Source organism: Kogia breviceps, chromosome 4 (assembly GCF_026419965.1).
Source record: "Kogia breviceps isolate mKogBre1 chromosome 4, mKogBre1 haplotype 1, whole genome shotgun sequence".
In the NCBI taxonomy this organism is placed as follows: domain Eukaryota; kingdom Metazoa; phylum Chordata; class Mammalia; order Artiodactyla; family Physeteridae; genus Kogia; species Kogia breviceps.
Window position 1 is genome coordinate 48,897,302 of NC_081313.1, and position 17,973 is coordinate 48,915,274.

The following is a 17,973-nucleotide window of genomic DNA, read 5'->3' on the forward strand; positions in this document are numbered from 1 at the left end:
TGGTGAATTGAATTCTTGAATTGTTACTTAAGTCATTGCCGAGAAAATATACAGTTTTTAACATATTAATTCCTGGACAGTCATTTATAATTCTGTAAATGAATGTGGCTCCAGATTGCTTTTTAGATTTAAAGAATTATTAATGAAAAATGTAAATTTCTCCTCTCTGCAGTTTGGTGTTTTGGAATGCATAATGCCAGATGATTGAAATAGTGAAATAAACGTTCTGTGTTAAGAATTAAATTATTAAATTTGATTTTATTTCTGACTGTGTTTACAAAAAACAGCAATAAACTTTTTTCAAAAAACATCAAGAATTGGAAACATAGAGTTTTAAGAATGAGTATTCTTTGCTTGAATGTAGAATTAATCAATGCAATATACCATTGTTTTCATTAGAAATTTATTTTTTCCCCCAACAGCCATGCACTGAAGTATTATTTATAGATATATTCCATGAATATAATCAGACTCTTACTCCTGTACTTTTAGAGATGATGCAAACACTTCAAGGTGAGGTATATTTTGTGATACTTTGATTTATCTTTTAATTAGTATTCAGTAAAATATTTTGAGTGCCTACTATGTGCAGTGTGCTATTCCTAGATCATATACTAGACATGAATTTGAGAGAGACGGAATGCGTGCTTTTCTGAAAGAGTGGACTTCAAGATAGAAAACAAGGATGGGCAATTCACAAATGAGATAGGCCTTGAATGTGGTAATTAGATTTTGCTGTGGTAAGCATACTAGCAGCATAAACAAGATAGCAGTCAAGTATATTGGTTGGAGAAATAGTCTATTCGGAGCATGCTGTAGTAAGTAGTGGGAGAAAAAGTTAAAATAATAAATGTTATTAGCCTTAGAATGGTGGCAGTGGGAATGGAAAGAAGGTAATGGATTTAAGAGAAAATGATGAAGTGAAATTTTTAGCACTTGATGATTGTACGTAATTAAATTTTTTAACTGTCGATTTATCATTTTTTTAGTTATTTTTATTATCAGAGTGTAGTTGATTTACAATGTTATGTTAGTTTCTGCTGTACAGCAAAGTGAATCAGTTATACATATGTCCACTCTTTTTTAGATTCTATTCCCATATAGGTCATTAGAGTATTGAGTAGAGTTCCCTGTGCTACACAGTAGGTTCTTATTAGTTATCTATTTTATGTATAGTAGTGTGTGTATGTCAGTCCCAATCTCCCAATTTATCCCTACCCCACCCCCCTTTCCCCCTTGGTAACCATAAGTTTGTTTTCTACATCTGTGACTCTACTTCTGTTTTGTAAATAGGTTCATTTGTGAAAAGTGATTTATCACTGACTATTCTGCTATACTGTAAATTTCAGAGAAGAGGCCATGAACACATCTGTGTTCACACCTTGTTCCCAGTGCCTAGCACACTCAGTAACTGTTGATTGACTTTTGGCAATTAACTGACTGCTGGGCAAGGGAAAGCTATCAAAGACTATCCTGAGCTTTAGAGTCTTAAACAGATTATTTGATTGGTTGAGGCAGGAGTCACATTATAAGGGTTCAAGTATTGAGTAGGTGGTAATGTAAGGAAATAACAGCAAGAGAATCTCCTGTAGAGAAGGAGATTCCTGATCTTGTTTGTAGTATTATAAAGGATAGCTCACTTTTTAGGCTTTTGTTTTCTCAAAAATTTAATGAGTATTCCTGCTTAAGTTATAAACCAAGGGAAGAATTGAGCTATCCATCAAGTTTTTTGTGTTCATTTTTAAAGATAATTTGAATATTAATTGTATTTTCAATTTTTCTTGAACCACTGTAGGGAAGTGGGTAAGCTAATTAGGTTACACTGTGGTAAGTTGCTTTATGGTGGTAAGATTTTCAGTAATTTCAGATTTTAGTTATTTTCTTTCTAGTTCTGGAGAGATTTGCTTATTTAGGGCTGTACTTAACTCTAGTAATTGGACTAGTGAGCTTAAGAAATCATATTTAACAGCAGAAAGGTGCTTAGATAAACTTGCTAGAAAACTTTCTATTCTAAAGAAATATACTAACTACGTAAACTGTATTTTTTCCTGTCTTAACCATGATAGCCACCTTTCTGGAGAGTAGTGCAGAGACTGCCAGCTTTTTATTCTGAAGTTTTCACATTATGTAATGGCTCTCGTTTTTCTGTTTGTACTTTTCATTTTGTTGTTAACCCTTTAATGTATTGTCATAACCTGGTTTATTTTTTATGTTTAGAACTTCTTGTGTGAATTGCCCATACTTGTTCTTTTTTTTTTTTCCAATTGTGGGATTCATCTTTTTATTCTTTCTAAGAAGTTTCTCTTATAATCAGGGTATAATACAATAGTTAGCAATTTGGTATATATTTTTCTAGAACGCTGCTTGATGTAACGTTTTCCATATATGTTATAATGATTTTTAAAAATTGTAATATGGCTTTACATGTTGTATCTGTGTTCTCTAACAGTGATGGTAACAAAACTTAAACTTTCTCTTTACATCTACATGTATATTTAATATCATGAAATATATTGTACTTAATGAATTGAGAAACTAACAGATTGAGTTTAAATATCTTTTAAAAACTAGTTTTATTTACCTTTACTGATACTTATTTTTTCAGGGCCCACTAACGTGGAAGATATGAATGCACTGTTAATCAAAGATGCTGGTATGTTAAACGAAAATGATTTAGAAACATTTCTTCAGAACGTGGTGTGTCTCTTTTGTGGCAGGTGTTATGCTGGGAGAGTTGGGATGCAAAGATACCTAAAATTTAAGAGCTGTATCATGGTGGAGATAGCCAAGTAAACAGTTAATTATAACAGTGTCAGTTGATTAATGCTACAATAGGTGGTAATTATGTAGTGCTGTGGAAAACTACAAAGTAGTTTTGGTGTACCCAGGGAAAGGCTCCTAAAGAAGTGTTCTGTGTGAACACAGGGTAAGTGAGAGTTAATAAGGGGGAGGGGGCAGTTCCAGACAGAAGGAGCAGTAGGGACAGAAGCTTGAAGGGATGAAGAACAAGCCCAGTTAAGTTTTGAATTGGGTGTATTTTGGTTTAATTGGAACATGGAGGTTAATGGGTTGTGGTGAGAGAAGAGGCTGGAAAGAGGGTAATTAGGGACCCCATAGCATAAAATATTGCATCTATTTGGAAGCAGATGTTGTTTTTATAATTTTTATAATTTGACTTGAATATTTTTAAATGAATGTAATTTTATGTTTGAAAGCACTAAGGAGTATTTAAGAAAAACAAAGTAACTTAAATAATGTTTCTAAAATGTCTGTTTAAATAATTTCCCAGATTAACATATTGTAGATTTCCCTCTATTAACATATTACATATTTCAAAGTAGTCCTTAAGGCTTATTTTCTTGCATAAGGACAATTAACATTTTGCCCAGTATCTGAAATTAAATTTTTTCTTCTTAGTGTATAATGCTGTTGGATTAGCGGCTTATGAGCTGTTTGACAGTGTTGATTTTGATCAGTGGTTTAAAAACCAGCTTCTTCCAGAATTACAAGTCATTCACAATAGGCAAGTATAAAACTCTGTGTTTGTTATATACTTATTTTATCTTATTGATTTTTTAATGAAGACAAGAAAGCATTAAAACTGCTTAAAATTTTAAAAAAGTCATAGTATGACTTACCTGATAGTGTCTAGTGTAGAAAGGAATACGACTTGTGAATCTTATAACTGAAAAATAAGCAAAATCATTTCTTGCTGTTTTACTTCAAATGTGAATTGTGACATGTATGAAGTATTTGATGTTACATAAGCTAGTTTGCAGGAGGAAATTTTTGTTTGTTTTGTGTTTTATTGAATTTTATTTTTTATACAGCAGGTTCTTATTAGTTATCTATTTTATACATATTAGTGTATACATGTCAATCCCAGTCTCCCAGTTCATCCCACCACCACCCCCTCGCCCCCCACCCCCGCTTTCCCCCCTTGGTGTCCATATGTTTGTTCTCTACATCTGTGTCTCTATTTCTGCTTTGGAAAACAGTTCATCTGTACTGTTTTTATAGATTCCACACATATGCGTTAATATACGATATTTGTTTTTCTCTTTCTGACTGACTTCACTCTGTATGACAGTCTCTAGGTCCATCCATGTCTCTACAGATGACCCAATTTCGTTCCTTTTTTTGGCTGAGTAATATTCCATTATATATATGTACCACGTCTTCTTTATCCATTTGTCCGTTGATGGGCATTTAGGTTGCTTCCATGACCTGGCTATTGTAAATAGTGCTGCAGTGAACACTGGGGTGCATGTGTCTTTTTGAATTATAGTTTTCTCCGGCTGTATGACCAGTAGTGGGATTTGCAGGAGGAAATTTTATGCAAAGGTAACAGAAGATGGAGATCTCTGAATTCTAGAAAGAAATTGTGTACAAAAGGAAGCCAGTTGGAGACTTAGCAGAGGCTAGGCCTGATGCCAGAAGTAGCCTAACCAAAGTAACATCCATCAAAGGTGACTGCCTTGGGATCACACAGAGAGAGCATACTGCAAGGCTTTGGGGAGAAGGAGTTGCAGAGACAACATGGCAAAAAGTATTTGGACACAATTTAGGCTTGTATTGAGGTGCCTAATTCAGTAGTACAGATCTATCTGACATTTAGTAGGATTTTTGCCCAATTCTTCTGTTGCATATACATTTAAATACTTGCCTAATTATTTTAATTTTAGGTACTGAATGAGTAAAATGGAAGGGAAAGGGTCTTTCATAATTTTTTAAATTTTTCTTCATTTAAAATTAGATACCTAAAAAAAATTCCAAGATGCTTTTTTCTTGTTTTGAATCGTGCAGTTCTAGTGATTTATTTCTGTAGATGTGGCACTTGTCAGGATGCCTAGCATATACTCATAGATCAGTTAACATATCTTGACTACTTTAATAAATGAATAGAAAACTATCCATATATGGATCATTTTTTATAAATATTTAGAGCCATAGAATTGTAGAGCTGGAGATGCTTTAAAAGTAATTTTGACCATTAAGTAACTATCCATTCAGTTATTCAATCATTTATTCAATCAAATATTTTCAGCACTGGAATTTGCTGTGTCCTGTAGAGGCAGTGGTGAATAAGATGGGCTTCAGTTCTGCCCTCAGAGAGCTAGTGAGCCTTTGATGGAGAGAAAGCCTTTAGTAGGGAGACACGTGCACTTTGATTGTCCTTAAACCCTTATAGGCTGTTTAGTCTAGACCAGTCAACCATGTATTAATTACATGTTGAAATGATAATATTTTGGATATATTGCAATAAATAAAATTATTACATTTTCACATGTATCTTTTTACTTATTTTAATGTGGGTACTAACAAATTTAAAATTGCATATTTGGCTTGCATTATATTTCATTTGGACAGAACTGAACTAAACCAGTATTTCTCAAACTTTAATGTGCATATGAATCAGCTGGTGATCTTATTAAAATGCAGGTTCTGGTTTAGGTTATCAGTCTGGGTCAGATTGTGTGATTCTGTCACACTTCCAGATTATGATACTGCGGTCCAGGAACCACACTTTGAGGAACAAACTGACTCCTATTCTTAACTTTGACCAGAAGTGACTGTCATCTTGGAATCTGAACCTTTCTGAGCTTCATTCTCTTTGTCGAGAACAGAATGTTGAATGTGGTAATCCCAGAGATCTCAGTTCAAAATTAAAGGCTCTGTGCTTTCTTCCTTTACTCTATACAAGTCTTGTTTACTTCCACCTCTGGGACTTTGATGAAATTGTCCCTGTCCCCTGAAGTGGCATCTTTTCAGTTTTTTGCCCCAAATGCTATTTATCTTAAAGACTGTTCAAATCCCATCTCCCTCGGCCTGCTCTTCTCGCTTTCGTTTCTGCAATCCTAGTATATAGTTTTGTGGTCTTTAATTCTTTTAAGTATGTTAAACATTTTGAAAGCAGGGAATACACTTCTTTTGGAACTTTAATGAATAATTCTTTTTATGTGTTTAATCATTATAAGATTATAATTTTCTAAAAAATGTGGTATATTTATTAGTTTAGTACATTTTCACCCAGAAATAAATATCATCTTGCCACTAAAATAAATATATAATATCAAGAAGAGACTTTGTGGGTGGAATTCTTGGACCCAGTGATGTTTTTCTCTTTGCCTAAAGAACATTCCTTTTCTTTAGCAAAGATGGCCACAGAGAAACAAATATATGTACATGTTACTGTTAATGTTCTATAACTTTAAAAATACAAATCATTATTTTGGTAATCTGAGTCACAATTTGTAATTGGGCACCTTTTACAAAATTAGAAACTAGCTGAAATCAATATAAATTTATATGAATATTTTATATAAGTCTAGAAATTTCTCACAGTGTTCTGAAAATAATCTTTATGAGATTAACAGAATTGGAATTGGAAAATTCCTTTATTATTACTTTTTGGGGCCTCTCCAGCCTTAGGGTTTGGAACATTTGCTAGTTATACCTATTGAGATTAACTTTTTTTGGTTACTTTAAGGAACAGAAGTGGACTTGGTTTTTATGTACATAACTATGTTGTAATTCTTTAACACAAAATAATCAGATTTACAATATATCTGCCTAAAAATTTTCAGTTTTTTAAATCAGAACTTTGTTAGTATTTATACTGTGGTACATTTAAAAGTGTTTTTAAACTTTTATATAAAAATGCATATTGTTTTCTTACTACATTTTAGATTTAAACGATGAAATATAATAAGTGAAATAGGCTTCTTAAAAGATGTAACATTTTAATTTCATGATTTTCCCTATCTAGGTATAAGCCATTGCGACGCAGGGTGATTTGGCTCATTGGTCAGTGGATTTCTGTGAAATTCAAGTCTGACTTAAGACCCATGTTATATGAGGCAATTTGTAACTTACTTCAGGATCAAGACTTAGTGGTATGTTGCTTAAAGGTTTTAAAAGAGTTACTTTTATAAGCTTAACATATGTTAAAGTTCAAATTCAGAAGTGGTTTATGTCTTTCTTTAGAATGTTGGTGACCTTTCAGTGTTGTAGTTATTCCTTGGTGAGTAGTTTGATTTGAGAGAAGAAAGTCCTTTGATTATTTTTTGCCCTTCTTATCACTAGTAAATGAAAAAAAAATTTAACCATACTCTACTAATCTAAAATTATTTATAATTTTTTAATAAGAATAAAAGAAGGCAGTTTAAAAAAAATCATTTTATAGCTTTACGTGTCCTTTTTCTTATTCAGGATAGAATTTGTCATTTTTACATTTAAGATAACACCATAATCTGTTTCACCCTTACTATTGATTTTTTCTTTGTCTCTCAGTTTTGAGGGTTTTTCTGTTTTGTTTTGTTTTGTTTGCCTTTGGAATTGTTTATTTTACGACTTTATGTATAGTGTTCACATAATATTCTTGATTTTGTGTTACTGAAAACTTGATAATGACGTCTTCGTTGCTTCTTTTGTTCCCCTTCAAGGCAAGTAGATTTGCTGCTTTATTATATGTCATTTTCTCAGAGTGTTTTTTCTTTTTAAAAATATTTATTTATTTGGTTGAGCCAGGTCTTAGTTGCATCAGGCAGGCTCCTTAGTTGTGGCATTGGAACTCTTAGTTACGGCATGCATGTGCTGTCTAGATTGAACCCAGGCCCCCTGCATTGGGAGCGTGTAATCGTATCCACTGCGCCACCAGGGAAGTCCCCAAAGAGGGTTTTTTTTGTTTTGTTTTTTGTTTTTTTTTGCGGTACGCTGGCCTCTCACTCTTGTGGTCTCTCCCGTTGCGGAGCACAGGCTCCGGACGCGCAGGCTCAGAGGCCATGGCTCACGGGCCCAGCCGCTCTGCGGCATGTGGGATCTTCCCGGACCGGGGCATGAACCCATTTCCCCTGCATCGGAAGGCGGACTCTCAACCACTGCGCCACCAGGGAAGCCTCCAAAGAGGTTTCTTAAAAGAAGTTCAACATAGTGTGGAATAGTATCCTCCCCCCACTCCGCCCCCACTGTTGGTGCTTTATTTTATGCCTGAGTAAATATATTCATGACTTACTGTACATTTTCTTTGTCTTGTGCTTAGGTTTGACTCCAGCATAGTCTTTAAAAAGTGAATCTGGTTGGTTTTTTTTCTGAGCTTCAAATTATTTTTAGATAAAATTAAGTGATTCCCCACCCCCCAAATTATGCTAAAATCTTGTTTAATCATTTCTCAATATACCACCTTTTAAAAAAATTTCGAACCTACCTGATTATCCTGTTTTTCAGCAAAGGCTTGGGTCATACTTTTCTTGTTTTCACATGTGTGCCACGATAATATAAACTACTTTTAATGTTCAACGAAGGAAAACATAATTAGAGAAATTACAAAATTAAGAAAACATTATAATTGCAGAAGCAATGGTACATTCTAAAAGCAAATAGAACTGATTTTTGGTTTTTCTACTTAAATGTTACCTACTTTGTGTAAATAATTGAGAATTTACTCTAAATATCATTCTGTAATTATTAAATAGTTTAAGCATCCCATGCTTAAACAAGGGAATCCACTTTTATTTTACCATGTTTAAATTCTTAGAAGTTTGTTAATATAATAAAACTTAGCTGTTTCTAAGAATACTATTTGCTGGAATTAATTTACTTTTGTAATAGCTTTAGAATAAAGCATTTGTAAGATTTAAGTTTTGTTTTCCTAGTTGGAAATATTATTTGCTGTTCCATCCGTGGTATCAGAGAGAAGACATTAAATGCTTTATGAAAGTGTTACAAAAGATTTAAATTTCAGGTCACTTTTCTGTGTGAAAGAGAAATTTCTTGGATCTTATATTCTTTTTTTAATGAGTCTGTTAGGAGAGAAGTGATGAGAAAATGAGTCATTTAGGTCAGCACTTTAAAAGCAGAACATTAAATCACATCAATAAGCATTATTGGGGAAAAAGGGTTTCATGGCCAATTATGTTTGGAACACACTGGACTAAATATTCAAATAATCCTCTTTACTGTAGGACCAATAAGAACCTTTAAAATGTACATCTGTGTAGTGACTATCCAAGATGACAAAAACATTAATATCCAAGGAATATACTTTGAGGAAATGCTGCTGTAGATACAGCTTTTGCCCTTTTCCTGTATGTCTTCTGGTGGCTGCATCTCATTTTTACACTTTTACAGTTTTGTCCTGCCACAATTATTTTCTTATAACTTCTTAAGAAGACAGTGTTTTTAAGGCACTAAGTTCATGGTGCATACATTGTCTCCCCCCGCCCTTTTTTTAAGTACATTTAAGATCAATAGTATATAAGATATACTATTCTAATTTCAACCTGTGAGAAACTCTGGCTAATGAAATGTGGTAAGATACCTTATACATACAGATATACACAACAATGTACAAACATTCAGACATACATGTGCAAACATACATGAGTGCATTTGTATGTATATACACACACACACAAAGTATATAGATTCTGATGAATCTAAATCTTCTTTGGCTTTCAGAGTCTATGTTCTCTTGCTTGATTGCTGCTGTTACGGAGTTGGGATACTTTTAACTAGTTGTCTATGTGGCTTCCTAGTCTTATAGCTATGTTATTACAAGGCTTTCTGTGGCAGAATAGAAATAGTGCAGCAACTGGAGAAAGCAACTTCTCCAGTTGGTATAGGACTCTATAAATTTTTTTTTTTTTTTTTTTTTTTTTTGAGCAGAGGAAGATTTATTGCAGGGCCAAACAAGGAGAACGGGTGACTTGTGCTCAAAAACCCCAAACTCAGGACTCTATAAAATTTTATAAAATCAGAAGCTACTGTGTAGAGTAAATATCTCTGATAGTTACATGATAGTGTTGTTTGATCTGGAGGAATATAATGCAAATTGAGTGAAATTTTTTTGGTTTATTTGAAATAGTGTTATAACTTTTCATCAGTATTTAGCAATTAAAACTTCATCTAGGCATAATGGGCAAGCATTTATAATATTGCAGTATTTGGAAGCTTTTTTTGTAATGTTGGGAATTTTGATTAGGTTTAAGATAATGCTATTTTGAAAATTTTAACTTCTAAGCTTCTTTTTTTCTTTTTTAAAAATTAATTACTTAATTTATTTTTGGCTGCGTTGGGTCTTTGTAGCTTCCTGCAGCCTTTTTCTAGTTGTGGCGAACAGGGGCTACTCTTCACTGTGGTGCACAGGTTTCCCATTGCGGTGGCTTCTCTTGTTGCAGAGCATGGGCTCTAGGCACTCGGTCTTCAGTAGTTGTGGCATGTGGGCTCAGTAGTTGTGGTGCGTGGGCTCTAGAGTGCAGGCTCAGTAGCTGTGGCACACAGGCTTAGTTGCTCCGCAGCATGAGGGATCTTCCCGGACCAGGGATTGAATCCATGTCCCCTGCATTGGCAGGTGGATTCTTAACCACTGTGCCACCAGAGAAGTCCCTCTAAGCTTATTTCTGACTCATCTTTAAAAAGGGGGTGCTTTAAATTTTTTTGTTTTTAAAAGTTAAGAATTATATCAAGGAAAGAGAAAAATTCAGTGGCTAACATAACAGGTACCTGGTTTTCCATATTTCCATTGTAATAATTTTCCATATTTCCACTGTAATAATTTTCCATATATTTCAAATATTTAAGAAATAAAACATTACAAATACAGTGGAATCTCTATATCTTTCTTTTTTTTCCTATATCTTTCTTTGTTCATTCTGTTGTCTTTTTGTTGAGCAGAGGTTTTTGTTTTTAATGAATTTATTTATTTATTTTATTTTTGGCTGCCTTGGGTTTTCATTGCTGCACACGGGCTCTCTCTAGTTGCGTTGAGCGGGGTCTGCTCTTCATTGCAGTACGTGGGCTTCTCATTACGGTGGCGTCTCTTGCTGTGGAACATGGGCTCTAGGTGTGTGGGCTTCAGTAGTTGTGGCATGTGGGCTCAGTAGTTGTGGCTCACAGGCTCTAGAGTGCAGGCTCAGTAGTTGTGGCACATGGGCATAGTTGCTCCACGGCATGTGGGAATCTTCCTGGACCAGGGCTCGAACCCATGTCCCCTGCATTGGCAGACGGATTCTTAACCACTGTGCCACCAGGGAAGTCCTGAGCAGAGGTTTTTAATTTCAGTATAATCAGATTTATTGATGTCCTTTTTTTGATTTTGTTCTTTTTGTTTCTTGTTTAATCCATTTTCTTCACACGTGGTTCTTTATTCCATCTGGGATTTATTTTTCAACATGATATCAAGTAAGGTTCTATTTTTATTATTCTTTTATAAGGACAACAGTGGTACAATACTTTATTGAAAAATCCATTAAAAAATATCTTCTGCATGCTTTCTTCCATCCCTCTTAGAACATGTTACTTAGTAGATGCAGTGCTTATGGCAAGTTTCAGATTTGAGAATGTTGTTACCACAGTGTAAACAGAATGACTAAATTTTAGGTGAAAGGAACTTTCTTTTCCTAGGACCCCCAGAGGAGTCTCTAACCAGAATATTTGATTTACATACTTGGTTTCTTTAGTGGTAAGGTTTCTGATCCAATAATAACCTTTCAATTTTGGAAATTATAAGTAATTAAAATTTTTTTTTGTTTTACTTAGGTTATTTATGCAACCTTCAATAAAACAAGCAGGAAGCTACTTAAAAATTAGCATCAGGGCTTCCCTGGTGGCACAGTGGTTGGGGGTCCACCTGCTGATGCAGGGGATACAGGTTCGTGCCCCGGTCCAGGAGGATCCCGCATGTCGTGGAGCAGCTGGGCCCTTGAGCTGTGGCCTCTGGACCTGCGTGTCCGGAGCCTGTGCTCTGCAACGGGAGAGGCCGCAGGGGTGGGAGGCCCGCGTACAGCAAAAAACAAAACAAAACAAAACAAAACAAAAATTAGCATCAGTGTACTCTTTCAGCCTTGTAAGAGGCAGTGTATAATGTAGACTGTGGTACAGCCAGAAGGTTTATAGTTTGGGGGTGGGGTGTGTGTGGGGTTATTGTCTGTCAAGCAGAGGAAAGGCCATCTTCATGGGCGGGTTGACTACCAGCATAGAAATAGGGAGTTTTTCAGATGGAAAGCCAGTTGATGGAGTTTAAGAAGGTACTTTGAGTGGCATGTACATGACTGTAGCAAACCCTGAATTCACTGTGGGAGGTGCAGCTGGGATCTGGGCAGAGGTGTTTTTAACAAGGTACATTGAAATTCTACTGTTTTTCCACTCTTCTGCCTTTTATGGGTCTCCCAGTTCTGTCACACTTTCTTACAGTTTCAAGTTTTCCCACTTGACCATCCTTTGTGTCTCAAAAAAACTGTTACAGGTTTTAAACTCTGCGTTAGTCTGTGTTTTCACAAAATGAATTCTGAATTCACTTATATTCAGCAAATACATTGGGGTAAGATGTTGTGGAAAAACCCGAAGGAACTTTTGGGCCAACCCAATAATTTCCAAAGGAAATATCAAAAATATGTGTTTGAGACATCAAGATATTAGGCCACTCTAAAACCAGGAAGAAAGGAAGCTTTAGTAACTTTCTTATAGTCCATTTTGGTTTTGTAATGATGTGTCTGGTATCCATGTTATATGAAAATGAGCTTTAGAATGTTTTTCTTAAAAGGAGATGAAAAAATGGAAGGTGCTTTTTATCCTTTTAGGAAAGTATTTACATGTGTTTTTCAGAGGAAAATATGTAATTCAGTGATCTTGACTGCATAATAGAATAAAAATAGTACCATAATACTACCAAGTAATAAAAGAGCCAATGAGTAGGGTAATATTATTCATATTAGTATCTCTTTCCATGCCTAGCATGGAATCAGAAAATTAGAAAATGTTTATTGAAAGAGTTAAGAGATAAGGATAAAACATTATAAAATTATTATTCTGTTTCTTTTCAGCAGAGAAATAGAATCTATTTTATAATTATTCTCACATGTTTGCCTTACTTACATTTTCCTGGTGGTCTTAAGTTCCTGAGACATTGCCATTTATTTCAGGTCCCAGCTCCATGCTCCCTGCTCTAGTATGTTGAATTCCCTTCACTGCTATGGACAGGCTGTAGTAGTGGTCAAGCATTAGGCTGCTCCAAGTCTAGAACTCAAATTAACCACCCTGACAGTTATGCCACGACTCATTCTCATGCTGGACACCGAAGTGTCTGGTTACTGTTGCCTTTATGTAGCAGTCTTCTTTGGAAGTAGTGTAGATGTGTGATTTCTTCTTGTTCATTTCTCTGTTGCTGTCATGCTTCTCTGGAATTCTTCCAATGATTCTGATGGCTTGATGGCACTTGTTTGCCCCAGTATGAAATTAGTTTGTTATCTTCTTAGAAGTTTTCTGATGTTTCAGCTGAAGGTGTAGGGTAGACTCAGGCTGAGTTATAGTCTGGATCTGGTTCTGGATACTTTGGGTTTTCATTCTCCTTCAAAAATCTAGGTTTATTCTGTGAAAAGTTATGTTTAGAGTCTGGTTAAGGGAAGATTTTTGTTTTGTTTTGTTTCATATTCTTGCATTTATTTATCAAGTATATATTGAATCATGTCTTAGAAGTTGTGTTAGATGCTCTTCTGCCAATCTTCTGTCACAGTCCCCAACTCTTCATCCTGTAAATTCAGGTCCTGATTTTTTTCCCCATTACTTGTGAATTGCTGCAAAGTTCATTGTCTATGCAGTAAGTACTTCCTATTTCTTTTATAGCTCAGGAATAGCTAATTTTGTTCTTATTTGTGTTTGTCATATTTTAAATGCTCCTCTCGTTTCTTAAACTGTGTGCTTTTTGTTTTCCCTTATGATCTGGCTTCCTAGTCTTGCAGTTAAACTAGAGTGCATCATGATTAATTTCATCTTTTTCTCTGCATGCAGTACTTCACTGACTTCTTCCCTTTGTTAGGAGGGAAAACACAGCTAGTTTTCATTCAGATGTCTCTTTCCTATACTTATTCGTGTAAATGTCATCGTTATGGGTTAAATGCATCTCTGGTCCTTTTGTGGAGGAAGATCAAGAGAGATTTAAGGGTTAGTGTGCTGACAGTTTGATTTCCTTTTGGGGGGCGCTTTCAAGTCCTGGTGTTTGTGAATTAAATTATTGCCACAGTGCCAGTTATATGCCTTACACTGTACTAAATGCTGACAATTTGAAGATGACTAGAAATAGTTCATGTCCTCAGGGGGATTATCCTTTTCATAAGCTCTTCACATTAGCCATCTTTATCGATAATTATTTAATATCTGGGTGTTTTTTACCCCCTGCTAGATTGTAAGCTTTTTGAGGACAAGGACTAGGTATGTCTTACTCAGCTTTTTTTCCCACAGCACCCAACATAATGCCTGGGAGTTATAGTTCCTTGTTGAATATTTTTAATTGCATGAATATGTCATCTTTTCATTAGGTCATTTCAAAGTAGAACACTTGGCATAGTGCTTTGCATGTATTGGATAATCAACACATTTGTTAAATCATTTAAACATCTAGAAGTATTCATATTACCTTTAGAAACAATGAATAAAAAGAAAAGGCAGGTGAGAAAACATCTGCACTCTAGGCTCGTAGAATCTGTGGATTTGGAACTAGAGTACTTAACATTTGATGAATATGCCTAATCAGCACCTCAAGACCTCAGAAGCTCCTATAAAAAGATCAAAACTGTTTATTTGTGAAAAATGGCTGCAAAGGAAAAACCAGTTGCTATTACAGGTGTGGGAAGCATAGCAGCATCTAAGAAAGTAATGGCTCTTAGCCAGGAATTAAAAGTTTTAGATACATTATTTTACAGAGCAGCATATAGCATTTAATCATGGCTTGAGTTCATGTTACTTGGTGTGGAAACTGAGTGTGGTAGCCCATGCCCATTTACCTCGTCAAGTCACAGGTAAAACTCGAAAAGAAATAGGAAGGTTATGCTGTCATGATATGATTTTCCCAGGTAACGTGCTGATACACAAAGAAAGTGTGATTTGGCAAGGTCAAGAGCTTGTACAAACCTTTCTGTATTTGTGAACTTTGGGATTTAGAAAATATCAAACTTTATCTTTTGGTTATTTCAGGGACTTCCTGTAATTTAGGTTACAAATGGGAATTTGTGTGCTTTTTCCTCCTCCCTCTTCTTCCTTCTCTTCTTCTCCCTCACTCTTCACTTATACATCCACCAGCTTCTCCAAGCCCACCCTGTTTTCCTGCTTCTCTTCTCTGCTTCTCAACCTTCCCTTTCCCTCTGACACCATCTTCACACTCTTCTCTCAGTGCCACACTCTCCACAGTGTTATGGCAAATTAGTTTTCTTCCTGGAAGCACTCACTGGATTAAAGACTCTTTAAGCAAATTATGGGAAACTGAGAAGGGTGGGAATCGACACTATTTTGCTTTTTCTTTTTAGTCCTTGCTAAATAAGGAGAATGTCCTTTTTTTTTTTTTTTTTTTTTAGTCCTTGCTAAATAAGGAGAATGTCCTTTTATTTCTAGATGTTGATGTACTCTGTGACTTTAAGTAGAGAAAGCGATTTGCAATAAATTTTTTGTCATTCATTATTAATGATGTTGAGTAATTCTAGAATGATTCATAATTCACAGTATACTTTCTTTTAGGTCCGTATTGAAACAGCTACCACTCTGAAGTTAAATATCCTTTAAAAACTTTTAAAACACTTCATTGCAAAGAATTTTAACAACACTTTAAAATTGTTACTTATTTTTAAAATTAATTTATGAAGTAGTTTAAAATGTAACTTTTGATTGGTTTGTTGTATTTGGTTTTTACATATGTTTTATCCTGATAAATTTCATATAGTCTGAATTTCATATATTCTCAGTATTCCTTAACTGCTCTTCACCTGTTGATGATTTTGAGTTTAGAACAGATCAGTTTCTACCGGTAAGAATATTTATTTCTAGGTTTTATAACAATTTCTGCTTATGTCTTTTAGAATGTTGTATTATTTTATAGCTGAAATTATATATGTAGTATCAGTTATTTATTAAAGTTGCATTGAAAAGTATATTAGATTTTTTTGGAAGTGATTGCTTTTATTGGTAACTTTAATTTGAAATAGTTTACTTTTATTCTGCTTGTTTTTTGTTTAGTTATCTTGTCATCTATTTTGGAGTGGACTGCTGAACTTTTTTTCTCACAATTATAAAACATAGTAATTTCATTTCATGTTTGTCCGTTACTTTTCATCCTTAGGTTATCCCCCTCTGTTGTCTGTGTATGTATGTCTATCCTACACGAGATTGCAAATTACTTGAAAAGCAGAATACCAAGTCTTACTCTTTTTTTTTTCCTTCACTCAACTCTCAGCACCTAGTGTGGTGTTTTCACGTAATTGGTACTCAGTGAGCGCTTGTTAAATATGTCAGTAATGTTGGGGCGTTAGTGTTTGTTTTTCTTGAGAGGACTAAACAAGAAGAAAACTTTATGATAAAAGGTCTGCTTATATTTCTTATGGGGTCATAGATGGGAAAACTTGTAGAGCAGAAATTTTTCTTTAATAAAAGAATCACTAGGTATTTTTGGATGAAAGAAATACGTTTTATCAATCTATATAAAAATGAACCAGATATGTGAAAGAACAGATGTTTATGTATCTTGCATCCTGTGATTTGTTAACTCCTATAATTTTCAAGATGTAGGAGTTAAAAGCCAGACATAGGATTTTTGTTTTCTATTTCCTAATCAGAAATATTCTGTTGTTCTTAGAATTACAAGTATTTATCTACAAAAATTTATATCTCTGCGCAGCATATGTTAAGGGCCACATTAGACAGCTGGTATGTGATTGCAACAACGGCATTCCTTTTGCTTTAATGAGTAGACTTTGCGGAACAATAGGCATATGTGGAAAACCAATGACAGTGCTGTTAAAAGTTGAGTTTAGCAGTATAAAATTTATACACAAAACGTTTAGATACAATTTTCCTCTGAAAACATTACTCAGTGTCTAGATGAGTTAAATTCTAAAATGGACACATTTAACAGCAATAAAGAAAAAAATCACTGCCCTAAATATTGGCACCTTGATCATTTTGAAGTTGTATAGGTAATGCTAAGGTTTTGTCTTATTTGTCTTGTATTGCTTTGATATCTTGTATTGCTTTGATATTATGATTTAATTTTATTTCTTATTTCTGTATGTAAAAGTTTTTACATTTCTATTCCAAACTTTTATTTTTTCTTTTTACCTACAGTATTTGGAAACCATGTTCACACTACTCTTTCAGTTACTACAGCAAGTTACAGAATGTGACACAAAGATGCATGTTTTACATGTCCTTTCTTGTGTGATTGAAAGAGTCAACATGCAGGTAATTTTGTTGTAAAGCATGAAAATAGATGTTAGAGGAGTAAGTAGAGTATATATAGAATTCATTAATATCTTTGCTTTATATATGTTGTTTAAGTGTTGAAACATCATTAAAATGATTTTCATAGGTTGTGATTTCAGTTATGTATCAAAATTGACATTTATGCTCGAGTTTTTATAAAATGACCTAAGAAAATTAAAATTAAAAAATAAAATCTTAGGGCTTCCCTGGTGGCGCAGTGGTTGAGAATCCACCTGCCGATGCAGGAGACACAGGTTCGTGCCCTGGTCCGGGAAGATCCCACATGCCGCGGAGCAACTAAGCCCGTGAGCCATGGCCGCTGAGCCTGTGCGTCCGGAGCCTGTGCTCCGCAACGGGAGAGGCCACAAGAGTGAGAGGCCCGCATACCAAAAAAAAAAAAAAAAATCTTAGATCAGCAATGTAGAGGTGTTTATTAGAAAGCAAAATTATATATCTCTTAGAAAATTCAGTTTAAATTTAATAATACGGGCTTCCCTGGTGGCGCAGTGGTTGGGAGTCCGCCTGCTGATGCAGGGGACACGGGTTCGTGCCCTGGTCCGGGAAGATCCCACATGCCGTGGAGCGGCTGAGCCCGTGAGCCATGGCCGCTGAGCCTGCGCATCCTGAGCCTGTGCTCCGCAAAGGGAGAGGCCACAGCAGTGAGAGGCCCGCGTACCGCAAAAAAATAAATAAATAAATAAATAAAAATAAATTTAATAATACTTCTTAAAA

General features: G+C 34.9%; 1 protein-coding gene across 5 annotated transcripts in view; it reads left to right on the forward strand.

Moving 5' to 3' along the window:
- Positions 1–17,973, forward strand: part of IPO11 (importin 11) — a 246,493-nt gene that overhangs the window by 62,159 nt on the left and 166,361 nt on the right. For all 5 annotated transcript variants that reach the window (XM_067031019.1, XM_067031018.1, XM_059063535.2 and 2 more), the window contains 7 exons: positions 423–513; positions 2,606–2,653; positions 3,418–3,523; positions 6,770–6,896; positions 15,505–15,538; positions 15,750–15,790; positions 17,104–17,220. In XM_067031019.1, coding sequence (XP_066887120.1) covers positions 423–513; positions 2,606–2,653; positions 3,418–3,523; positions 6,770–6,896; positions 15,505–15,538; positions 15,750–15,790; positions 17,104–17,220 — 564 coding nt within the window. The remainder of the gene's footprint in view (positions 1–422; positions 514–2,605; positions 2,654–3,417; positions 3,524–6,769; positions 6,897–15,504; positions 15,539–15,749; positions 15,791–17,103; positions 17,221–17,973) is intronic.